This window comes from Armigeres subalbatus, chromosome 2 (assembly GCF_024139115.2).
Source record: "Armigeres subalbatus isolate Guangzhou_Male chromosome 2, GZ_Asu_2, whole genome shotgun sequence".
NCBI classification, from domain to species: Eukaryota; Metazoa; Arthropoda; class Insecta; order Diptera; family Culicidae; genus Armigeres; species Armigeres subalbatus.
The window spans coordinates 369,962,907-369,990,348 of NC_085140.1; the positions used below are offsets into that span (position 1 = coordinate 369,962,907).

The following is a 27,442-nucleotide window of genomic DNA, read 5'->3' on the forward strand; positions in this document are numbered from 1 at the left end:
TTAAAAAAAATCTGCAGACTGTAAAAACGCATAATACCAAAAACTGACTCATGGAGAATATAGGCAAAGATCCGCAGAAAAATAAGAAAATATAAAGAGAATGGGTGTCCCCCAAAAAAATGTGAAAGGACCCAATATTTGATTTTTTACCTTAAAAATGCTCATTTTTCAAAAATCGATTTTTTAGACAGTCGATTTGTCTTAAAAAAAATATTCAGACAGGTATATCTTTTATTTCAGGGTTGAGCACCATGACTTTTCGAAAATCGATTTTTTTGGGACACCCTAATGTACAGGTATTATAATTGAAATGTTGGTATTATAACATCTCACTTTTCAACAATCTAATGAAAATAATGGTCATTATAACACTCGGTGATATAAGAGCATGTTGTCACACGAACGCGATCTGTAAAACCAGTAACTTCAAAAACAACTAAACAACAAATTTTGAACCGTCTAAGACGGGTTTAGTATTCTGCATTTAATTCCACTAATTATTTTGTTATCCTTGCAGATACGTATTTCGACCAAAACTGTGTGGTCGAAATACGTATCTGCAAAGATAGCAGAATAATTAGTGGAATTAAATGGAGAGTACTAAACTCGTCTTAGACGGTTGAATACACTCCACTAAAAAGAGCTCAAAATATTTTTTCTGAACAAATTTTGATTGTGTTTAACAAAAAAGTGAAGATAAGAAACTGAGTTTCTTCAGTGATAAACTTATAATCCTAATAAAAAATCACTACAATTAATTTTCTATATTTTTTTACTATTTCCTTTTTGATTGAAGGAATTGCATAGATTTGATTTTAATTTATCGCATTTGATATTTGGCGAAACAGTTTAAATGTCATCAAGAAAACTACCCAAATTTCTTTTAACTGATGAGCTCAAGATACATCAGCTGAAGCACACGGGTTGTTTCAGTCAATCCGATAAACATCATGATAATATTTATAATCACATGGCCCATACGTACGAATCCAGTGCTATCCATCCATACCATCCATTCGCACGGCCGTAAAGTATGTTACCGCGCTCAGCACACCGGGGTATGCTTTCCGGTAGCACCGAACACCTAAGTGCAAAATAAAATCACCATAACTGACGACCGCACCCTAAATGTGGGCCGCTAGGTACCCGGGAGAAGATTAGATAGCGAAATACTTGGCTAAGGGTATGTGCATTGTTTTTAGAATAGTTCCGATTGGAATTCCAGCTTTTTATTTTCAAATCAAAGCTTAAATTTCATAGAATGGACTAGTATGTTTGTTGTGAAAAGCGGATTTCTGCTGAATACAAATAATTTGTAAGATTGTATTTAGCACGGTTTGGCGTAATAAGTGGTAAAATAAAAAATTATCGTAATATCTCTTAGATTACAGTTGTATGGTTCTCAATATCTTCTTCAATAATAAGAAGAAAGGTTCTCAATATCTCTAATATCTATTAATACTTCTTGAGAAAAGCCCATAATCATGCAAATCGGTTCTTACATTACTGATAACGAATTGCGCTAACTCTCGTGCAGGTACTTTAGTGTAAGCAATATTGAAAAAAATGCTCATAATAAATTTAAATGCCTTTTAAAATCAACGAATTATTTGTTTTGTTATTAATAGAATATTTAATTCAAGCAAGAAACAATTATCAAAAAAACAACTGTTTTAATATGAAAAAATCAGATCGTTTTATAAATTTAGTTTGAACTAAGAAACATATTTTATAACTAGAATTTGAAAAACAAGAACGTATATCGTATACCTTTACACCCCGCAGTCAACCATTTAACGATAGACGTTTCCGTGGCTGTTTCTCTCAATGGACGCAAAATCGCGGCGCCGCTTCAGACCATTAATTGAATCTTACCAGCACCAACGACCCAAGCAGGTCATGATCTAAGCATCGACCTGAGCAAAGAGGAAATTAAGCCCCCTTAAAATAATAATTATTTCTTCACAAGCGGGCCGGTGCGGTGCCGACTGACGTGCTAGCCAGAGAGGTAAATAAATTGAATGGTGGTTCACAACACTGAACGAAGACGATAGAGAGCAACACTTACGTGCGAAAATTATTTATGAAGATGTTAAGTAGCCTTTTGGGAGGCATTAATAAAAGTGAATTTGTTCTCGATATTCGCTAATCGGTTTATGTGCGTGGAAGTAATAAAAAGACATTCTATACTGACCCCGACGTGATTTGAACACGCAACCTTCTGATCTGGAGTCAGACGCGCTACCGTTGCGCCACGGAGTCACTTGAGAAACGGTAGACGCAACAACAGCTGATAAAATTATTTCAAGCGAATGTGTGTCGAGAGAGACGTATAGGAAAGACGTGTTTGAAGTTTGCCTATATGGGGACTATAAATAGGAACAGTAGTGATTGCAATTGGACACTAAGTCTTGCCTGTACTTAGGAGGTAGCGAACGAGCGACCTTTCGAAGCATGTAGCAGGCAGTTATACTTCTACGCGATAGACAGATACCTACTATTGGAATGGTTTATTCTTGGTGACGTCTAATTGAGCTTGACGAATTATGTCCGGTCAATATCAATTTAGAAAAGATCAGTTACAAAATCGAAAAGAATAATAATTACGTTTTCTTGGCCTTTATATATTGATTGGCATTTTCAAATTCGCTTGAGTTTTTAGCAATTAGGCAAAAAATGTATCTCATCTCTAATATATATATATAATTCCAATCATCGATATTAATACATAATATTCACCTCATCTCTTAACCGAAGAATAAAGTACCAATTTCGCCGAATCGGTTTTGCTTTTCATTATAGTGTAATTGAAAGTAATATTATGTATTGTATCGCTCATAAAAAAATCAACACCTCCGCTTTTTTTTAGTCGCAACGAAAAATAAGCGACAATTAGTCGCCTAGGCAGAACATACCTTCAGAAAAAAAAGCTACTTTAATATTTCTGAAAGTTTGGCCGCCACGTGGTGGATTCTGGCGGTGAATGCTTTGATAGCACGTGCTGTTTGTACTGCGGGTAAATTTAACACATCTATGAGAGCCTTGGAAAATGATCACGAAAGTTGTCATTTTGTTCCAAGGCATAATACAAACAGAAGGAAATATTAACATGAGGAATGATCCTTTAATTATCTAACGAAAAAACGACTATTTCAACGACAACGACAAAATAATCTTATCTAATAATGTTGACTTTAATTGATATTCGATAATATTTTATATCGAACTATAACGCAGAGTTCTAAAACTATCTGGGTTATATTGACTGGCACACTGTAAATGCAAAGTTTTATAGTTTTTGATTCATTTGAAAGACATTTGAGCATTTAATTATATTTTCGACGATTTTATTATAAATTTTGATGCAAAATTTTACGATACATGAAAGTGTACTTTTGCGTGACGTCCTTTGTGGATCTTCCCTAAAGTGATGTGGCGTCTATACCTTACAATCGATATATATGCCGCAAAAATCAAGGTGATATGCCGCACCTACCTACTATCAGCATTTTAATCAGATATTATTTTTAGTGGGAAAATCATGTGAAATACGAAGACCAATATATTGCAAGGGATTTGGAGGAGAATTCTGCCCAGAAAATTCAGACGTCCTACGATATTTGTTCCTTTCTTAATAGCATGCTCCAAAATTAATGATATTTGCACAAGGAACAATCTGTGTTATTTTTTATTGTTATCATGCGCGCTAAATGTTGAAAACATCACAATATTGAGAAAACAATAGAGCAGATACACTGCGAAAGAAAATCAGGTATGGAAGAACATTGCTTCGAAGAATATAAGGCCTCCTTAAAATGTTAGATAAAAACGTCGTAGATATAGAAAAGGCAATATGTGAAAATTTTGACGATTTTTGTAATTAATAGTGGAAGAAAATGAATCAAATAGAAGCCGGTTAATGACGAATATCTTTGATTGTATATTGTTCTATTCCCGGCCTAACATGCATACGACTGCATTGTTTTATTGATATTTATGGCAGGAAGCTGAGTTTCCTGAATTTTGAGGGGCGGGAAATACTGCAATGAGGTTTACTTCTGCTTAAAAATAGCTATTCTTGCTAAACATCGTTTGAAAAAGCTTTTATTTATTCAGTCATAGCGATTGCATTTCCGGCACACTTCAATCCAGTTCCCGGCCTAAGCAAAATTTCACTCAATCTCTCAACATCTTACTTTCATTCTCACTCGGGACGGTAGAAAATACGACGTAAACAAAAAAATGCACGTTCTACGGCAACATGCCAGATGGTATTATGGTAAGGTATAAAAGTTAGATTTTGTAAAAACGTTTGATCAATTCCCTATGCAACTAAAAAGTGGTGAATGGTAGGTAGGATTTGTAGGTAAAAATGTTGCAAATCCCACCGAAAGAACCAAACTATCATTAATTTTGAAGATATGTCACATTTAATTTTGGACCACCTGTTTTCATTTTGGACCACCTATTGAACATATTTTGGACCACTCGAATAATTGTGTATTGCTTGCAAAGTTATGTTACTATTAGATTGAATTAGTGGTCTCCAGCATTTTCGGCGTTTTTATATTGAATCTTTTTCAAGGAATAGAGGCTCACGTTTTGGTAAGACATGCATATGTTCCGGGACCATCGTCCCTAACCCCTAATCCCAAGGCGTCAAGCGACCCGTGCCGAGGGGATGCATGGCCAGGGGGGTGAAATAATAAGCTAGGCCTTTAACGGAGCCTGTGGGGTACCTGGGCACCCCCCACAGTAATTGTCCCTTACCGCGTCATGCTGGGCTCTGGCGTGGTGGACCTCTTTTCCCGAGCAACTCGTGGGATCAAAATGGAAAACCAAGACAATTCTTCAACTAGTGGTAGTAGTGTAGGCGACAACCCCTTCGCAAGAGGTGGGTTGTTCAGGTCTCCGCCTAGGAGGCCAGAGGCAATAGTCGGCAGCTCAGTGCGCAGCGCCAGCGTGGGTCACTTAACCTTCCTCTCGGTAGAGGTTATTGACGGCCCATGGCTTGCGGAGGCGATGAACCGCAAACGCGACGGGCTTTCGGCCTTCGAGGTGGCGACGGAACAGCTGGACGCCATCATCGACTTTGCGTCATCGAAGCATAATATCAGTAAGGACCTCAAGAGGAGCTTGCTGAAACTTCGAAAGTCGATGTTGGACGCCAAGCTGGAAACGGCGGTCGGGACGGCCAAGTGCGAACCCGTGAAATCCATGGAGTCGAGGTCTGCAGACTGAGGCCCAAGAATTCGCGGATTTGGGCAAGGTCGAATCGACCGAGGGCGTGCCAGCGAAGACTGTGGTGCCAAAGTCTACCCAGACTGAGGCTCAAGTATTCGCAGGCACGTCGGGGTGGCTGCTCCAACGGAGCAGACACAAAACGGGGAGACAGTCTCCAGGGGATGAGCTCCCTGGGGCCGCCCCGAAACGCGGAGGGTTACTACCCCGAACAAGGGTAGTGGGGCTGGGAAGCTGAACCCCGGCCAGGTACCTCCAAAACCGGGGAGGAAGGACCTGGAAAGGACGTACGTCGAATAAGACGTACCCGGATGGGCGAGATGATCCTCGAGCTAAAGCGGGGCGTCTCGCATAAGGGCGCCGCCTACAAGAAGTTGGCGGAGGAAGTCCTAGGCGAGACGGTCAAGGTGAGGGCACTCACGACGAAGGTGAATCTAAGGGTTAAAGACCTGGACGAGATCACCGAAGTCGAAGAGCTCGTCACGGCACTGCGGCGACAGTGCGAAGTGGAGGCGTCCACCACAGCCGTTCGGCTACGGAAAGGTCCGGCAGGGACACAGGTAGCATTGGTTCGGCTACCTGCAGCGGACGCCTCCAAGGTAGTCAAGTTAGGGAGCGTCAAGGTGGGATGGTCAGTGTGCCCTGTGGGCATATATGAGCAACCGAAGTTTGCTTCAAGTGCCTGGAACCGGGGCACAAGCAATGGAACTGTAAAGGCCCTGATAGAAGCAAGCTCTGTCGACGCTGCGGATTGGAGAGACATAAGGCACAATGCTGAACGAACCCTCCCAACTGATTGATTTGTTCCAGCAAAGCTGCGAACAGCAAGCACCCCATGGGGGGTTCGAAGTACCCGGCGTTTAAGCGTGCTGCAAAATCACAGTGCAGGTAACGCAGCTAAACCTGAACCACTGTGATGCAGCCCAGCAACTACTGTGTCAGACAGTTGCTGAATGGGGGACGGACATCGCCATCATAGCAGATCCTTACCGGGTACCCGCCAGGAACGGTAATTGGGTCACCGATGGGTCTAAAATGGCGGCGATATGGACAACGGGGAAATACCCAGTCCAAGAGTTGGTGTCTTCGACACACGAGGGCTTCGTCATTGCCAAAATCAACGGGGTCTTCTTCTGCAGCTGCTATGCGCCTCCTCGATGGTCGATCGAGCAGTTCGGTCGAATGCTAGATGGTTTGACGGCTAACTTGATGGGGCGTAGGCCGGTGGTGATAGCGGGGGACTTCAACGCTTAGGCCGTGGAATGGGGAAGCCGATCCACGAATCAACGGGGGCAGATCCTGCTGGAATCACTGGCCATGTTGGATGTGGACTTGGCTAATGTCGGTACCAAAAGTACCTACCGTTCCAGTGCCGAGTCGATTATCGACGTTACGTTCTGGAGCCCTGGCCAAACGAGTAGTTCGAACTGGAGGGTAGATGATGGCTACACTCACAGCGACCACCTGGCTGTTCGCTACAGTATCGACTATACGACCAGCATTCAGCGGACGGAAGAAGGGGCGAGGCCTAGTCCTCGTATGTGGAAGACATCATACGTCGACGACGAGGTGTTTAAGGAAGCGCTCCGCCGCGAGCACAATACTCTCGGTCTGAGCGGCGAGCAGCTGGTAACAGTACTCTCGCGTGCATGCGATGCCACCATGCCTAGGAAAGTCCACCCTAGGAATGGGAGACCACCGGCTTACTGGTGGACTCAAGCAATTGCGAACCTGCGCCGCGCCTGCCTACGGGCAAGGAGGTGGATGCAGCGAGCACGCACAGAAGAGGAGCGTGTTGAACGACGGGTGGCGTTCGTGGCTGCTAGAGCCGCTCTGAAGACTGAGATTAGATCAAGCAAAAAAACCTGCTTCGAGGGCCTGTGTCAAAATGACAACGCGAATCCATTGGGTGACGCCTATATAGGGTCGTTATGGCCAAGACACGTGGGGCGATGGCTTCTACAGAGCGGTCTCCAGAGATGCTGGAGAGGATCATCAGGGCTCTTCCCACGTCACGACCCAAGTCCCTGGCCTCCTTTTGTGGAGCGGCCACGAACCATGGGGGCCGACGAGGGAAGAGTAACGGTGGCGGAACTTGCGGGGATTGCACAGTCCCTTAGTGTAGGTAAGGCGCCAGGACCGGATGGTATTCCGAACCTGGCCATCAAAGCGGCCATTTCCGAGGCTCCTGAGATGTTCAGATCTGTTATGCAGAGATGCCTGGACGAGGAGTCTTCCCTGAAGCATAGAAAAGGCAGAGCTTGGTGCTATTGCCAAAAGCGGAAAACCACCGGGGATCCGTCGGCATATAGACCAATATGCCTGCTTGATACGGCGGGGAAGGTGCTCGAGAAGATCATCCTCAACAGGTTGTTGATACGCACGGAGGGTGCGGATGGTCTATCGAGCAACCAGTTTGGCTTCCGAAAGGGTAAGTCGACCGTAGACGCTATCTTGTCGGTTACCAAATCCGCGGAGATAGCTATCCAGCGTAAGAGGAGGGGAGTTCGCTATTGTGTAGTAGTGACTCTCGACGTGAGGAATGCTTTCAATAGTGCCAGTTGGGCAGCTATTGCAGATGCGCTCCTGCGTCTTGGAATTCCCGAGTACCTGTACAAGATTCTCGGAAGCTACTTCCAGAATCGATTACTGGTATACGACACGGAGGCGGGTCGGAAGTGCGTCGACATAACCTCAGGGGTTCCGCAAGGTTCCATACTGGGTCCGGTGTTATGGAACGTCATGTACGACGGTGTCTTGAGGTTGAAGTTCCCGGTGGGCGTGGCAATCGTCGGCTTCGCTGACGATATTACGCTGGAGGTCTACGGCGAATCGATCGAAGAGGTGGAGTTGACTGCAGCCCACTCGATCGCAATTGTGGAGGAGTGGATGAGTTCCAGGAAGTTAGAACTGGCTCACCACAAGGCTGAGGTGGTTGTTGTTAACAACCGAAAGTCGGAGCAACAAGCGGTGATAAGGGCAGGCAACTGCACGGTCACCTCTGAACGCTCCATCAAACTCTTGGGGGTAATGATCGACGATAAGCTCACCTTTGGTAGCCACGTCAATTACGCCTGCAAGCGTGCCTCCACAGCTATAGCGGCATTGTCCCGGATGATGTCCAATAGCTCTGCGGTTTATGCCAGCAAGCGCAAGCTTCTGGCTAGCGTTGCTCTGTCCATACTGAGGTATGGGGGGCCAGCTTGGGGCACGGCCCTGCGTATTAACTGCTACAGAACGAAGTTAGAAAGTACACCCAACCAACGGATGGCAGATTTTAATACAGTTCTGCATAAAAACCTTACAGAAACTGTATAATAATTGGGCATATACAATTTCGGAAGATTTTAATACAATTGTTTTATTGAAATAAGACAGATTTGTATTATTTTAATACAATATTTGTATAAAAAGCTTACAAAATTGTATATGCCCAGATTTTATACAATAATTGTCAGATTTGTTTTTTGGGTGTACGTATAGGCTCATGTGCCTAAGAGTTGCGAGCGCGTACCGTACCGTGTCGCACGATGCACTTTGCGTCATCACCGGTATGATGCCTATTGACATCGTTATCGGTGAAGACATAGAGTGCTTTGAAATGCGCGGCACGAGAGGCATCCGTAGGACTGTCAGGTTGGCCTCAATGGTCAAATGGAAGCGTGCGTGGGACAGTTCCACTAAGGGTAGATGGACACATAGGTTGATACCGGAGATAGGTACGTGGGTCAAGAGGCGCCATGGGGAAATCATTTTCCACCTGACCCAGGTCCTTACAGGCCATGGTTGCTTCAGACAGTACCTACACCGGTTCGGACACTCGGCCTCGCCCGAGTGTCCGGTGTGCGTAGGTTTAGAGGAAACGGCGGAACACGTGTTGTTCGTGTGCCCGCGTTTTCGCACAATGCGCGACCACATGCTTGCCACATGTGGTCTGGACACTACCCCGGACAACCTAGTCCGGAGGATGTGTAAAGATGAAGTTGGCTGGAACGCCGTTTTATCGGCTATCGTCCAAATCGTCTCGGAGCTACACAGAAGGTGGCGCGTGGACTCGAGGAATGGCTAGTTCAGGCGCAAATAAGAGGTGGTCCAAGGGTTCGGAGTCGGCTTCATGGGTCATACCGGTGCCCTGTGGTCGAACTCGATCCTTTTATCGAACAAGTGGCCGCGTGAAGAACAACATGGTATCGTCGCTTTCGCGGCGTCGGTCAACCGGGCGGGTTCCGAGCCCGAGGACGGAAAAAGGTCCTCGTCAAGGCTGGGGCAGGCGTAGGCACCGCGTCGGCAAGTCCCTCTGTGTGCTGGCGAATAGGCCCTATCGCAGAAAGGTCAATTTGGGGTGCACGCGGCATCATCATTCTTGATACCAGTCGTGCAGAGGGAAGCAGGCGCGAAGTCGACCCTGCCCACCTTCCGAGGACATAGGGCGTGGTAAGGCCACCTGGAAAGCCGGCAATGCGCTGGCATGATACCATGGTGTTCTTCTAAAAAAGCGAGTCACGATGTTCGATGCTGCAAGGACACGCAGCTAACCTCGAGGGTGCGTTATGCACTGGCCCCCCTTTGAAGCATTACTTTCTGGTTGTACCGAAGGGACGATGGGCTTGGCGGCAATGGAAACGGTTTAGCTGGTCGGGGATGCAGTCCTGCCTCCCTCATTGGAGGTGGCCCCTAACCCAGCACTTCCTGGTCAACCCAGGATGTCTGTTGAGCAGATTCCCCCTCCATTGTTTAGGAAGAAAAAAAAATGCATATGTTCCATATACGTTCGCCATTTTGTTTAATCAGGCGAACGTATATGGAACATGTTCATGTCTTAACAAAACAGCGAGCCTCTCTTCTTTTGAAAAGGTTTAATATAAAACCGAAACCGTCGGATGTAAAGGCAAACTCGTTTATGCTCTTTTTACAGACTGGCAAGCTGAAAGAAATTCCTAAAGCTATTTTCGTATGGAAATAATGAAAACAGTTACATGTTGGTTTAATAGATATTTTTCTAGGGCTTACATCAATGAACGGTAGTTTATAAATGCGGTATGAACAGGTAGTGAAATGGTGCTGGATGGTGAAAAATTTGAAGTGGTAGGGTAACTGTACCAGTTTTGGCCATGTTCCTAATTTGGCTAGTTTCTCGCATAACTCAAAAAGTAAAGCAATTTTTGAGGGTTTTATTAGCTCTAACAGGAGATATATCCCTTATCTTTCTTTGCTGTTGAAACTGATCGATACTTTTTGGAAAATATGCCGAATATATGGCCAAAACCGGTACATTTCCCCTAGAACAATTTGTGTATCTTGGAACATTAGTGACGTGCGATGATGATGTTACCCGCAAGGTGAAAAGGCGTATTGATTAAGTGCCGTAGTCTTCAAACGAAGACAAAATTCGAGCTGTATACTACTCTGATTCTTCCGGTGGCATTATAGGCCATGAAACATGGACGTTAAGAGAGGCTAATCGGAGAGCATTCGGAGTGTTTGAGCGTAAGGTGCTGCGGACAATACTCTGCGGTAAAAAGGAGAACGGTATCTGGCGGCGTCGCATGAATCACGAATTGTACCTGGGTACATGTAGGGCTGGATATTGTTAAGCTTATACAACACGGCAGACTACGGTGGGCTGGACACGTTGTTCATATGCCGGAAGAGCGTCAAGCGATAATAATATTCAGCAGGGGACCCGAAAGGTGAGGGCTTCGTGGAAGGCCGCGTACACGATGGTTTTTTGCAGTTGAAGAGGACCTGGGGGCGCTCAACGTTCAGGGCGACTGGAAGCGATTGGCCCAGGATCGAATAATACCAAAAATGAATATACACAATACTTTAGGCATAGCATACTTTGTTATTATAATACCAAACGCATCACTAATCATTATTCGTTTGGTATTGATATGCCTAAAGTATGTTGCATATTAATTTTTGGTATTTTATTTGTGGAAATGGAAAGTGCAAAAATATTCAATGACCAATATTCAACCGAATATTGACAGTCCAGAGCCGACTATGAATGTGGCTATGGCTTCACCAAATAGTTTCGATTATTTTACACTCTGATTCGATTATTTTACACTACATACCGTGCTTGAGTGAAAAACTCGTAAAAATACTCAACAAAAATAACATAATTCTAGCTAATTCTAACCACGAAACAAAATCAAGGACACTGTATTCACCAGGCTGAGGAGTCCTTTCCTCAAAGGAAAAACCGAAAACGTCGTGTATGGCATTCCGTGCGGTACAGACGATGGGAAAATCTACGTGGAACAAGTGGGCATGTTGGAGGGAAACAAGACAAACACCAGAACAACATAAAGAAAAAGGAGGCAAAACGGGTCTTACACAAGATCATCTGGAGGAAGGTCATAATTTAAATTTCAACGAAACCGAAATTCTGGAGAAGATTGAAAAGCAACAGAGCAGACTTATATGGTAAAGTGCCCAATAGTGAACATCCAACCAATAGTGGACCCTCCAGCCATGTTTGCATTAATACAGCACAGTGTGAACATTTTGCTATGAAATTCCATCGGGAGAACCTACCTTATAGTCCTAAGATTTGATTGCATACATTGGATATGCTATGGAAAGCGAATGTACTATTAATTTCAACGAATAACGTCATGCTTTTCGGTGTTTTATGTATGTATCGTGAAGAGGAGATGCAGAACTTGGTATTAGATATCAAGCAACGTCAAGTATAGTAGTAAGTTATATCTATAAACATGTATGCTACGGTTGAAGTTTCTGGTATATTAACCTGCACAACAAGCATTCTTATTTATACACAAGAATCATAATCATTTAAGAAGTACTAGAATATGGAAAAACTTCAAAATTACTGCCAATGAACTCTACAGAATTCTTCAGGGATCACTCAAAAATTCTATCAGATTCTCCTTCGAAGTTCCTTTCAAACATGCCCATTCCAAGAATTGCTAATTATGTGCAACTAGCTCAGTACATTATTCTAGAGATTATAACAGGAATAGTGAAAAACATTCGTTCATGCAAAAAATATGCCATATACTTCTAGGACTCTGAAATATCTGAAGAAATTTATTCGATAGCCCTTTCGTGAATTACTTCAGAAGTTCTGTAACCAAATTTTGAAACTCCGTACCACCCAAGTTTGTCATTAACAATGTTAGTTGAATTCCAAATTTTGGCAGATTGTGGGATTTTGGCAGATAATCTGATAAAGATAGTAAATGATCGCTTAAGACTCTCTAACCCTCACCTTCTGCCGAATATGACGATGCTAGCTTTCCAAATTCAGTTCAATAGCAATTAGGGAATGGGCATGACAGCGGTCAGTATGCTATTACAACGCATATGAGCCAGCGATGTGAGCCAGCGGTTGCTACTGCGGGCAAAATGTCTGCTACTTTGTACGAACAATTTTAAACTGTAATATATAACGGTTTAGCAATTTAATGATTACGTCTTCTGTCTTGTGAAATTTTGTATTCAATAACACAATGACAGGCTCACCCTAAACAAAGATGATATTTTTTTTTTCGCACTTCGATCAAATTTTGGCCTGTAACAGTATAAGGACTGGGATGTATTTTGCCAACTTGTTAGAATTTTACTGATGAGTAAGTTTTGTACCATTTAATCTATAGAAAAAAATGTGCAACTTTGTCGTCGCGACGCGATTGTGCTCAATTTCCTTGCATGCGTATAGCGCACAAATATTCGTCCGAGCAGCAGGCGGTGGCGGAACAACATTGCTGGTAATGTTAACATAATGCTACTGGCAACAGTACATCAGGGAAGTCGCTACCCTTTGCAATTAGTTGGCAGGGAAATAAATACACCCGGTTTTCAAGCTTTGCATAACTAGCATGAAATTCTCTACCGTAGACAACTGTCTCATGTCAGTATCAGCTAGTTCAGAAGTATGAGTTTTGTATACTAACGATGCATCAGGTAATCTTTTGTAGCACTTCGCAATAAATTCGGTAAACATCATTAATAAGCTGAAGGCGGGGAACCTCAAGCCTCTAAAGCTTTTCCCAATCAATCGTATATTGAAAGAGGACTCCTCTTCTTGGATCACATAAAAAAGAGTGCCGTCATCATAAAGTCAGAAAAAGAAATTCTAATCAAAATTTTTGTCAAGTGAGAACAGTACTGTCCATAGCAAAGTGTTCTAAATTGTAACCCATAGCAGCAGTTGCCTTACATATGAGTCTGTAACTGGTGCAACTGTACCAATAGTGGCGAGTCTCAGTCTCAAGAAACCAATGGATAGCACCACTATGGGAACCAACATTATTTTTTACCGCCGCTAAAGGAACAGTGTACTATAGTGGTGCAAGCAATTGTTAGCAAGTTTATTAGTTTATCCATTGGCTAAGGGGCCCCATACACGCTCCGACGTGTTATACAACTTTGACTCCACCCCCAGGAAATTTGGTTCGGTCGGAGTAAAGTCGGACCGTCTGTGGGCAAGTTGTACTGTCAAACAGTCGTACAACTTGCCCACAGACGGTCCGACTTTACTCCGACCAAACCAAATTTCCTGGGGGTGGAGTCAAAGTTGTACAACACGTCGGAGCGTGTATGGGGCCCCTAAGATATTAAAGCTGTAAATTTCCCATAATAATATCAATTAAAAAACCCAGATTAATCCACCTAGCGGTGATAGTGCCTTTCTCGTTTCTTGTGAGAGAGTAATTTCTTCGCACTTTTGGTATAAAAAAAAAGTATTTTTGCCATAACTTCTGAGCCCATAGACTGATCCGGCCAATTTTTAATAGGAAACAATGGGACATGATTCTGCGTCGAATGTTGCGAGTAAATCGGCCGAGAGTAAGTGCCTAAATAGAGAAAAAGATTTTTTCTTGTAAAAACTGGCCATAACTCCGAAGCCCATAGTCCGACTGGGCCGGTTTTCGATACGAAACAATGGGACAAGATTCCGCGTCAAATGCAACTTGTTGCGAGCAAATCGGTTGAGGATAAATGCCTAAGAAATGAAATGGTTAAGGATAAGTGCCTGAAAAATCAGTAAGATTATTTTGCGCACACATATACACACACAGACATCACTTTATTTCGTCGAGCTGAGTCGATCGGTATATAACACTATGAGTCTACGGGCCTCCTATAAAAAGCTCGTTTTTGGAGCGACCATATAGCCTTTAAGTATACTTTGTATACAAGAAAGGCAAAAAGAATTTTGGTCATAACTTCTAAGCCCATAGTCCGATCGGGTCAATTTTCAAGAGGAAACAATGGGACAGGATTCTGCGTCGAATGCAACTTGTTGCGAGTACATCGGTTGAGAATAAGTGCCCAAAATGTGAGCTAGACTTTTTAATGTGCTTTTATATGGAAAAAAGTATTTTGGCCATAACTTCTAAGCCCATAGTCCGATCGGGTCAGTTTTAAATAGGAAACAATGGGACAGAATTCTGCGTCGATTGCATCTTGTTGCGAGCAAATCGGTTGAGAATAAGTTTCCAAAAAGTGAGATAGACTTTTTAATGTGCTTTTACAGTCAAACCTCTATGAGTCGATGTTCTATGACTCGATATCGACTCATGGAGGCAAATTATTTCATATTAAAATATTTTCTTGGTTACTATGATGGTCCCTTCAAAAAGCTTGCAAAGGATTTATGTTCCACATCTCGATATTTCTATGAGTCGATGGTCCCTTCAATATTGACTCATGGAGGTTTGACTGTATATGAAAAATAGTATTTTGGCCATAACTTCTAAGCCCATAGTCCGATCGGGTCAGTTTTAAATAGGAAACAATGGGACAGGATTCTGCGTCGAATGCAACTTGTTGCGAGTACATCGGTTGAGAATAAGTGCCCAAAATGTGAGCTAGACTTTTTAATGTACTTTTATATGGAAAAAAGTATTTTGGCCATAACTTCTAAGCCCATAGTCCGATCGGGTCAGTTTTAAATAGGAAACAATGGGACAGGATTCTGCGTCGAATGCAATTTGTTGCGAGTACATCGGTTGGGAATAAGTGCCCAAAAAGTGAGCTAGACTTTTTAATGTGCTTTTAAATGAAAAAAAGTATTTTGGCCATAACTTCTAAGCCCATAGTCCGATCGGGTCAGTTTTCAATAGGAAACAATGAGACAGAATTCTGCGTCGATTGCATCTTGTTGCGAGCAAATCGGTTGAGAATAAGTTCCCAAAAAGTGAGCTAGACTTTTTAATGTGCTTTTATATGGAAAAAAGTATTTTGGCCATAACTTCTAAGCCCATAGTCCGATCGGGTCAGTTTTAAATAGGAAACAATGGGACAGGATTCTGCGTCGAATGCAATTTGTTGCGAGCAAACCGGTTGAGAATAAGTGCCCAAAAAGTGAGATAGACTTTTTAATGTGATTTTTTATGAAAAAAAGTATTTTGGCCATAACTTCTAAGCCCATAGTCCGATCGGGTCAATTTCCAATAGGAAACAATGGGACAGGATTCTGCGTCGAATGCAACTTGTTGCGAGCAAATCGGTTGAGGATAAGCGCCCAAAAAGTGAGCTAGACTTTTTGCGCACACACACACATACACACACATACACACACACAGACATCACTCCAATTCGTCGAGCTGAGTCGATCGGTATTTAACACTATGGGTCTCCGGGCCTCCTATAAAAAGTTCGTTTTTGGAGCGAACATATAGCCTTTACGTATACTTTGTATACGAGAAAGGCAAAAATCTTTTGTGGATCTACTAATACTTCCACTATTGGTATCGTTACTCTACAAAGAATATGTTCTGTCTCAACTAAAAGTCAATTGTTTTTGCCAAGCAATCTGACTTCTGTATGTTATTCTTTTACGTGTTAAAATGAATTTCCAACGTTAATCTGAATCCGATATTTTTATTCAAAAGGCAGCAACCATACGATTGAATTGTCTCTGTGATGAGCACTGACCTCACCTCACCTGAACTTGCTGACCATCTGAACTTGTTTCCGGGTAAAACCAAAATTATCCAATAGTTACCTACCCTTTAGCATTTTGATGACTGATTAGCATCCTCATCGTCAACGTGCAATTGCTGCTATGAGCATGAATGAGTGTGCTTCAGTTATAAGTATTCCTGCCCAGCTAGGCACTCACTCTCTTTGAACGACTATACAGCCGAGTAAATGTTGATGGTAAAGAAACCTAAACAGAAAGTGAAATTTTCATAATAACCATTAATCTTGTCGCAAGGGGCGGTCAAAAGCATCGCGAAAAAACGGAAAAAGCAAGCAATGATATACCATCGTAAACCTGCTACAGTTCATTACGATCGTCAACATCTTGATCGCCAAACCACCACCATCGTTCAAGATTGTTCAGCGAACTGCAACACACCAACGGAAATATAATTGCAATCTTGAACTTGGGGGGCAGGTGTTAGGCCAGACCTGCTTTCTGTTTGGTTAACTGCATTAATTACCGGGTTGCGTGCGAACAAAGTCGGTAGGTGAGTATAAATGGAACTGATTACTTCCGAATTTTGGCAAAAGGGTGTCTGATTTTACAAATAAGTAAGTCACAAACGAGTGTCCGATGTGTCGACTTCTGTCTTATACATACAAGTGACATGAAGCTCACCAGCTTCAAATTCTCTACAGATCACTTCTATTCTATTCCGCGAACAGAACATATTGTTGCCTTATTCCAGAAACGATTGGATACTACGTTAGCCGTTATAAAATAGATAATTGGCAACAAAACACTGGACAAACTTTCGCAGATTTCTGATTTCATAGAATCTGTGAAATTTCAAACATATGCAAGTATGGTTACGGATGGTATTCCAGGCAGAGTCCACTTCCCGACACAGGCTCAAAAACTGAAGATGGAAACATTATTTTGTCAGTGCACCTCCGTTCTCGTGTGTGCTCACTCGAGTATTTACGATGTAGCTAGATTGAATTGAACTTAAAGATGGAATTGTGATTCTAGAGCCGAAGCGCAAAAGCCTGCCGGGAATACCTGCCGATACCTTTAAATTTATTTCGATGTAAAAATCTGGGATGCCGACGAAAAAAAAAAGTTGCGATTGAAACCCCAGGAACAACCCTGATGTAATTAGTGTTAAAGCTTAAAGTTAGTTAACACCGTGATCGCCGCTGAGGTGAATACTTACTGATAAATCTAATGCTCTGGGTTCAGCATTGTCACACTGGCTGGTTTCGACACTAAGTAACACTAGCCATATTCCTGAAACAATAGCAGAAGAAAAAAGAGAAAGACATCATTAGTGGAGGGTTTAAATAGTTGTCTGTCACTTTGTAATTGTTAGCAAGATGCAAAAGCACTTTCATAAAAGATAGAAATTAGGTCTTGCGTAGGATGAAAATGACCTTGCCGTCAAGTGTTGCTTTACTGTTAGAAAATTTCTCACGGTCATCATCTTCATCTCACTGCGCTGCATATATTCAACCGGCCACATCAACCAGCAAAACACAGTTGAAAAAAGTTGGTCATTTTCATGTAATTCAATTAAGCTTGCGTTTGTTACAAATCGAAACCGATTTGAATAACACCATCTTGTAAAACTCTAGCTTATTAAATTGAGTCTTAAATGTTAATGTATTTGTATTAATGCTTTATAGTAGAAATAATTTCTTTTGCTGTGTAGCTAACCACTTCTACCTTCTACGCTGCTCCGACTGTCGAAAGCAGATCGAAATGCTCCTACCATAGTGGAGCGGTGAAAATTGAATAAAATAAAATCATTCACAAGTCGCACACTCCAAGTCGGTACAAAGTGTGCCATCTGTTTGCATATTAGTGAAAACGTAGAGACCCCCTCCATCGTGAGAATTTTGCACCGTGGGGGGCCCTCGAGTGCCAAAAGTTGTCGAGGAAGTTTTATTCGGTTCCTTTCCGGCGTATTCATTATTATTATCGATCCATAACAATCGACATAAATAACTGATTGGTTATAAATTCGCTTAGAGCTGGGATACAGTTTTGCTAGTGGTTCTTAGCCTGCGGAAGCATAATGGGATTTGATTCACATAAATCACTTTGAATCACGTTCATAGTGTTTCTTTAAAGGAATTATTGGTCTGAACATAAAAACTGTCATGAAAGCTTTTTAGCTCATTTGATGTTTAGAAAAAGGGAAAGCGGAGACACGTGGACTGATATTTCTGAAAAAGGTTTGACACACAGCTCAATAATTTTCCTCATCCTACTAGCATTATTCCTTTCCGTAATAGAGAAGTTCTCCTAAAAATCAGGACTTATTTTCAAGATTTCAATTTTAATTTTTTGATTTTCTTGAATGTTTGCATATAAATTCTTTATGATCAGTGTGGCTGTGTGTGTCATCCTTTACTCCTCACCCAGCTGGGAGCGTTGGTCAAATAGTAGTACGAATAATTTGATCAAATCTCATGCTCTGTAATGGCGCCCTATTTGTTATGAAGACTAGTACTGCAAAAAGGATTCACTTCTGAAGCAAGAAAGGTGTCTTCAGAACGTGCAAGCGTTTGGGATGTACTAGCTGTTCATAACAGGTACAGCAAAACATCACAAGAACGCACTTATTTGCACTGACTACTTAGGGAAGAGAAGGTCAAGAAGAGTCACCGTTGCAAACTAAAGCGTGAACCGGATATCTGGGACTCCTACAATATCCGCGGCAATAGCAAGGGACGTATTTAATTTTTGATAATGTATGAAGCATGAAGCAGAATTTCCATATTTTGAGCTAAAACCTCGACGGTTAAATAAGTAGAATATTGTACAGGCCGGACTCGACTATTTGTAAATCAGAATAATAAGTTTTTCCCAGATAACCGAATTTTCCGAAAATTCCAACCAATTTTACATCCGTTTCTGATCACCATCCCCATCAAATAGATATAGATTTGAATATCTGGAATAATTGCAATATAAGCGATGTTTTTCTAGATTCTTCTTTGATGTGTTTCGTGTGGTAATAATTCCAAAAATTAGTTCATAAATTAGTTTGTGTACTTATCATAGGGAACCTTCTCAAATAAAAACAGCTAGGCAGAATCTGGATGGAATTATGGATAATCGAAACTTAGGACTTAGGTGTTCAAATAAATGAAAACGAGTTGTCATTTTCTTCGTCACGATTTAACTAACGGAAGAATTATGTGATTTGCAAGAATGTATTCAATTAATCTTAGGCTTCATAGAGAATATAAATATATATATTTTTAAAAATAACTCGCAACTATGAGGATATAGAGATGCTCGGAGAGCATATCAAACGATTTTATTGATACAATAAAATTAAATAGAATAAGAGCTCGTCGTTTTGATTCACAGAATCCAAGTTTCAAAGTGCTCGCGTTTTCGGGCGCACACCACTCGATACGGAAGCAACGCACAATTGTCATTTTTATTATTTCACGCATGCTGCGACGCAGCAAAGCTAGATCATCAAACAATTAATTGCATATTATTCGGCAACTCGGCCGTACGAAAACCATTTTTTTGTTAAATATCTTGGCTGTGCATATGCACAGCATATGTTTCGAAATGGACAAATTGATATGAAGTTTGCGAAAAAGAATCCACGTGTCTTGGAGGGACTCGAACCCTCAACCTCCTACTCTCTAGATAGGCGTGATAACCCCTACACAACAAGACCATCAAAATTGACAGTTGTACGCCGCCTCCGTATCGAGTGGTGTGCCCCAGAAAACGCGAGCACTTTGAAACTAGGATTCTGTGAGGAGTGTCCTTAAATATTTGTTTCATAATAAGATGAACTATTCGAATAAAGTTGAAATGGATTTTTTTTACCAGAGGTTTGGTTTGCCAAATATCTGCACCAATCTGAAGTTTTTGGTAAAAATCTGTAATCTGTACCAAAAATTGTCAAAAAACCTGTACCTTTCCAGATAAATCTGTACCTGTGGCAACATTGCTCCCTATCTTGATATCTCGATGTGTTCTGATCATATTTTGTTCAGGATTCGCTCTCCTTATGTCGATATGTTCAAATTTTAGGTCTACTAGACCATCATTGGACAATAACAAACACATCAGCAATAAAGAATGACATTCGTTTTGTTATCGTTTTTCATAACAACATACAGCTAGTATATAAATGAGTATAGGGTAAAACGGTATAATGCGCCCCACCTGGCCCAAGATTTCTAGAAAACTGTAACTAACTAAGGGTAAAAATCAGTTGGTACCTTTAAATATTTGTAAAACCATCATACTATGTGAATGTGGAAGTATTTTTGTATTACATGATGAAAATAATAGCAAAATACAAAAAGTGACAGTTTTGATGTAACTTTTCATGTTTGCTCAATATTCTGGAGCGATGCTAGCATATTGTTCGCAAAACTTGCACTGGAACACTCAGTTGGGCAACAAAATAACTTTTCCCATTTATTTTTTTACCCGCCGCTCTCACCCACACCAAGAAGCTCTGGTACGAGCCCCTGGAAATGGTCGCAACTAACTCAGCTCAACTGGCAACAAACAAGCAAGAACAAAATAAAACTTAATGAATAAGAGCTGAGTGTCAAAAACGCAAATCGAATAACAAGAAACTTCGATTATATGGACCCTCGATTATATGGACTTTTTACCTCGATTATATGGACATTTTTTGTTCAGCTCAATTTTTTTCGTGTTTTGGGAGTTTGAAAAGCTGTTGAATATTCCACGTCATATTTTACATTGATTCTATATTTATTAAGGTACACTGGGGCAAATTAGGGCCAGTATGGCATGTTTTCGAAGCTATATATGAAAGCGCATACTAAATCATATGGTCCGCTGCTAAGATTGATTCACCATTTTTACATTGCAACTTTCATTGTAATTGTGTATTTCATTCATCAACAAAAGCCACGGCCACGTCCTTACCAATCTGTAGGGAAAGATAACACGTATTTTAGGTGATCTCTGATAAAAGAAAACGTGAACCGGCTTGTCAGTCTGACAGTATGGAAAGCAAGTGATGAAATGAGATTGCCGTATTTAGCTTTTAAACCTTTACTTCCAACCTTTTTCTGCATTGGTGCGTTGAATTGAGTGTAGAAAAACGGATGACGCATTAGGGTAAAGGATGTATTTTGGACCACCCTTATGAGGGCTCTTATTTTGGACCACCAAGAGGAATTTGCACTCAGTGGTCCAAAATATGAGCCGTCGAACTGGTGGTCCAAAATACCTCCCTTACCCTACCATCCAGTAAATCTGAACCACTGAGACTGATTTTTTTAGCAGTATGCCCAGGAAACTGAAAGAGTTTTTTTAATGACTGCTACCAGCGATCGTAATGCTCACTCACGAGAAATTATTTTGCGGGAAAGAAAAAAGGCCTGGTGAGAGATTACTATTTTCCCCCACTGTCAGTGCCGCGAAAATCTACAAGAAGACTTTCAAAAAAGTTATTCAATATTCCGGTATTTATGTTCGTTCAGCACAAAGCTTGCGGATTATACTGATGCTTAAAGGCAGGCAGAGAAATTGAATATCGGGAACGAAGTTAGCAGTTCTTAAATGAATTGCTGTTTAAAGAAAATTACCAATGGTGCAGGCAGCAAGAATTATTTGAATTTAATGATAAATTTACATTGATAGGAAGGATTCAATTGCGACAATATAATCAAGAATATGCTCAGCTAGATTTTCCAATCATTATAACCGTGACTTCTGGTAACGGTGTCCAGCTCTTCATTCCGTTGCTCAGTTAGAAATTGACTGCCAATAACAAAAGCACCCAGGTCAGTTGCGTAGCCCGAAAATTGGTCTGGGAGGGGCTTTCTGAACATTTTTTATCCGAAAAAAATATTTCTTCTAAAAATTTTGTCCTCGGGGGGGGGGGGGTTAACCCCAAAACCACCCCCGTGGCTACGCCACTGACCCAGGTACATAGTCCAAAATATAAACCTTGATATCCACTTTGAAGGTGTGAATGCAATTGACACTGGTAAAAAATGTCACTGATAGGGGATGGAGAATCCATATTTACATGCATTTAAAATAATTGTAAGAATCCCCATCAACCGCAACTTGTTGCAAGCGGATCGGTTTAAAAGTGTTAGACAAGTGTGATTGTTTATAGGTGTTTTTGCATAAGTATTTAGGTCATAACATCAGAGACCATAGTTCGATCCGGCCAATTTCCAATAGGAGACAATGGGAAAAAATCTCCGTCGAATTCAATTTGCTGCGATCAAAACGAATATGTGCTTCCATATAAAGTTTGTTTTTGAAGCGAACATATAGCTCTCCGTACACTGTATTTAGAATTTTTAAACAAGTGTAATTTTGTGTCCACATTAAGGTGATTATACAATAAAGCCAGAAATCGGCCATTTTGTAAACCACGTGCTTTACCAATATTTTTTTCAAGAGCACGAGATGAAAGAACCATAACGCGTATGGGGCTGAAATAATGGTAGATAGATCGTTTGCTTAGTTATGGTGAACAATCATAATTTGAATTTCGGCGCTGTACGAAAAGTATTACGCAAATTGTCACACACGACTGAGCCTACCAAATCAATGAACTGGTTAAAAAAAAGTCTTATTACTATCTTAATCTTAGAACTTGCAAACTAGCAACTTAAAACGGTTACGATCTCATAAAAAAATCAAAATTTTCTGAATCATCATAAAATGGGCCTAAACATGCGGATTACACTGTAAGGCAATAAATAGATATTTTCTTTTATTGTATTAAAACTATTTTCATAGTTTAAAAAACATTTTGAGATTTTTTTTCGCTTCGATTATATGGAAAACTCGATGCCATCGGGGTTGACAATGGGTCTGGGGGGTGAGAATGGGTCATCGCTCTCACCGCAGCTTGGAGGTCGTAAAGCAAAATCGTTCAAAAAGGTGTCTTATATTTTAGTCTTCTTGCCCTCAGATACATTCAATCCACTCTACAAGCATTCTAAGTAGTTGAAACAGTGACCCATTCTCACCCCCATTTGACCCATTGTCACCCCCGACGACGGTATATGGACTTTTTTGCATCGAAAAAGTCCATATAATCGAGGTATGCCTGTATATGGAAAATATTGAAATGTAATTACCACCTGCTTAAATGGACTTATGTTGGATTTTTAATGTCAAGCTCATAAGGATTTGTAACCTTTTTATTTTGGGATAGAAAAAATAATATTGAAGGGCAATGAAACATCTCTGGCTAAGGTCATATTGCCCAGGCACTTTTTGAAATCCATTTTTTTACGACTTTTCAAAAAAGCTTTATTACGTGTTCTCAGTAATATTTTTATATGACTACTCACAGGCAATGCATTTGCGACTTTTTGGACTACCAAATAACACAAAGTTTGCCTAAAATGTTATATAAAAAGTTATCATAGGTGTGCCATTTCAATTTTCCTTCCATTCCTCGATCTTTTCCTATCTCGATAGTCCTTTCAATCAAGGATGTTATCGATCATTTAGTAATCTGCCTTCGATCATTTAGTAGTTTTTCAATAACTCATTCCAGAGGCTAAATTTCAACATGTGTTGTATGGTGGACTTTTTGTGCAAAGGTTTTACTACAACTCTCCTTAACAGGTCTGTGTTCGAATTCCACTGCTAAAGGAGTTACGGTGTTAGTTGTTATACTTATACTAAATGATTACAAAATATGCAATCATTTAGTCTAAGTTACTGCTACTAGCGTTATAGCCCCGTTATTAATGAAATTCAAACAACGAACTGTTAGCAGAGTTGTAGATAAACCTTCGCACATGAAGTCCACCATACAACACATTTTGAAATTTAGCCTCTGGAATGAGTTATTGAAAAACTACTAAATGATCGAAGGCAGATTACTAAATGATCGATACCATCATTGCTTTCAATATCGAGATGTGGAGAGGCGACTTTATTTTCTAAAGTTATAAATAGTTTACAGTAGTTTAGTTCATAGAGTAATATAATAGAATTTGTCGATTTGCAGTCTGTTTGGCGAAGATGCGGGTTGTATATTCAAATACGGCAGCAAAATAAAATTTCCATGAAGAATTAGAAATTTTCCATAAAAAATAGGAAATTGTCAATAAAGAAATCAGGGTATGAACAATAAATAAAAATAAAATTTCTTCAAATGAAGCATAACTTCCATAAACAATCAAGAATTTTCCACAAAACCAATAAAAAATTAGCACTTTTAAAAGCATTGCAATTATAAAAGAAAAATTTTCCATAAATAAATCAAAATTTTTATTTATTAAGGGGGAGTATACTAGTATACTAGAATATCTTTTTATTTTCAGTCGTACTTCAACGGAAAATAGTTTGGAATTTTGAAAGAAAGCTTTTTGGGATACCCAAGAATCTGTCTTCTGGGTTTTTGTCTAAATTTTCACGGAAGTTTACTCGGATTTTTTACGGGAAGAAGGAAATTCTTGCGATTCCTAGGGGTGATTATTCAACGGAAAATTGCATAGAATTTTCACGAAAAGCATCGGAATCTTTACGCAGAGCATTTTGGAGTATTAACGGGGAGTTTTAAAGGTTATCAGTCGTGAAATTCTACAAAATGTCTACCAAAACTCTTCGGAACTTAGACTTGATATTTATCGATTTTCAAAAAAAAAATTACCGGTGTGGAGAACTATAGGTCAGCTGCGTGACATATTAAGCAGTGGCGCGCCGATGTAAAAGCGTCGGTGGCGCACATGTCTAGCAGGAATAGAATGCAATGGAAATTCAATTAATCGGCTTTGAGATTTGGTTCAGCTGTGGATAGAGGATTAAATTTGTTTTCGTTTTAAATTGAATTTTGTTTTAATGATTTTTTTTTTCGTTTGATTTTGTTATGTTAGACATTTGAATTTTATTGTAAAGTTTACATGCTAGAATGGAATAAAATAATAAGTGATTCACTTAGAACGTTGATGATTTCTCCAATGACATGATATTTTGTAATAATTTTGAAAAGTCTACTTAGGCTTCTAGGAGCGGGGTAGGGAAGTTGTTCGGAAAAGTCTACGAAAATCTACTAGAGGGGAGGTGTTTGAAAATGTGAAAATTTGGTCTACGTAGTTAGCTCTCTAGGCTAGTTGCTAGGAAACATAAACAATGAATGGAAATTCGCCAAATTTTCATCTGGATTTTCATTCCATGAAAGAGCATCAAAGTATTGTAATCAAGCGAACTCTGCTCCAATATGGTTATTATTATTACTTCTATTACGGAACTCAGGAACAATATAATAGGAGTATTCACTAAACGGCGTAGGTTGCTGCGTATCTGCTTAAAGAAATGTTTCATACGCGATTTGAAATATGTCCCTTGTGATTGTGCGTGAAACATTTGTATAATCAGATACGCAGCACCAGTTGTGGCACTATTCTTAATTTTGGCTCCTTATTTGGCAAATCCCATTGTTTTCTCATGGAACAGGCCATATTGGGACCACTAATGCGACAACTGGTGCAAAGGACGTCAAAAATTAAGCAAAATCAATTTTTACAATTACTTTATCGATATGAACTTGGTTTGTGGTGATTTGATTGGCCATCTGGCATAAAAAGCACTAGTGCGACAACTGATGCTATAGCCACAACTGGTACATCTAGCCTACATGATAAATAAAGAATTCATTTGAATGCTAATCGATGAATTGACTGCGCTAAGAATTCATAACATAATAAGTATTTATGTGGTTTCACATAGCTAGAGTTTGCATATCGTGAACTATTTTGCATTTGTTAACTCTGCGCGAATCTTCTTCTACTTTGGATTGAAGTTTGGACCACCATCGGCCAGGCCATCGCAGTTTAGGCAGAACAAAAGGCCTCATAGCGGCGTGGCCTCCTAAAAAAAGAAATCGACCATAATCCAACTGGCGAGAGGGGCAATAGCGAGCAATCGACCAGGATGGAGATATTCCAAGTCACTTGTGGACCCCTCATAAGAAAGTAAAGCTTGTTTCCTCCTACTGAATCGAAAGTTGTATTCATTTAATCTACTTATTTTATTCAAAATCACCCACAACAAGAACATTTGATTTCCGAAAAGAATCCCAAAATCTGTAATAGACCTACAAATAAAACAAGCATCGAAGAGTTTGCATTATCCGAGATTTTCGATCACAATATACTTTGAATTGAATTGTGTTAAATCTCAAATAATTGAAAAGAAAGGGAACTACTGCTCTTCCGTACTCATTTCAATTGTCAGGCTTAATTTATTAGTTTCAGCGATTCTATTTTTAAAACTGCGCCAAAAGAGCTTAGACGGGCAGCAGCGGGTGCTCGCTTTGATCGGAAACGACCAACCTCTGCATTGTGGGGTCCATTTGTTTGCAACGGATACAAATTGTGATGGCATATAGCTTTGAGCAAAATATAACACCGATGCCACACCGCTGCGTGCCAATTATCGCCAACAGATTAGCGAATGTGTTTTTAAATGGTATACGAGAATCAGTTTTGCCTGCTATTTCCTCTTTTCTGAAGCTTGATCAGTGAGCTAGTAATTTGTTAACATTTACTTCCAAAGGCGGAAAAGGAGGTGAAAGTTTTACACGATGAGGAGCGCATGAGGAAAAGTCTGAATCATTTTTGACGGCCACACACTTTTGGTTCATATAGCTGTGAAAACACCATTGCGAAGATAATATCATCAATTCATTACTAAAATTGGTGAATTGAAATGTCATAAAACGATTCAATACTGTTTCATTTAATTCCACTACTTGATAAAACCTATGCAGAATTTCAGATACGTATTTTGCGTTTTGCGTCATTTGAGCGAAGTATGAGACTATGAAGACAGTAAGTTAAATCGAAATACGTAACTGTGAATTTACGATAAAGCAATATCATATATTGCATGAGATAATACTAACTCGTCTTATGACGTCAAGACATTTCAAAGCTTCATATAAACAAAATATAGAAATAAATTTCCTGGTTTGGAATTTATAGAGCTTGAAGATTTTGTCTAACGGGCAGCATCAGATTTTTATTTCACCGAGTAGCTCTGCCCTGTCTTCAAGTTGGTAGATTATAGAGAAGGCATAATTTAACCTAGGGTTATGCGCTAATTCGTCCATGGCGCTAGCATTCGTCATATCAAATTCTAAATCACTAAATACTCGCGAATCGTAAACTAAAATAATGAACCAACCATCTGGCGAGATAGAAAAAAGTGTACACTACGATCTGCATTCATTTAAATTACATTCCGGTGTTACTTACTTGAAATACAGATAAATTTAACTTTTCGGCAGTG

General features: G+C 40.4%; 1 protein-coding gene and 1 non-coding gene across 8 annotated transcripts in view; both read right to left on the reverse strand.

Moving 5' to 3' along the window:
• Positions 1-27,442, reverse strand: part of LOC134213061 (uncharacterized) — a 126,449-nt gene that overhangs the window by 64,174 nt on the left and 34,833 nt on the right. For all 7 annotated transcript variants that reach the window (XM_062691587.1, XM_062691593.1, XM_062691588.1 and 4 more), the window contains exon 3: positions 17,364-17,437. In XM_062691587.1, coding sequence (XP_062547571.1) covers positions 17,364-17,437 — 74 coding nt within the window. The remainder of the gene's footprint in view (positions 1-17,363; positions 17,438-27,442) is intronic.
• On the reverse strand, positions 2,191-2,262 carry Trnaw-cca (transfer RNA tryptophan (anticodon CCA)). The gene has a single exon. It is a non-coding gene; the product is annotated as a tRNA-Trp (tRNA).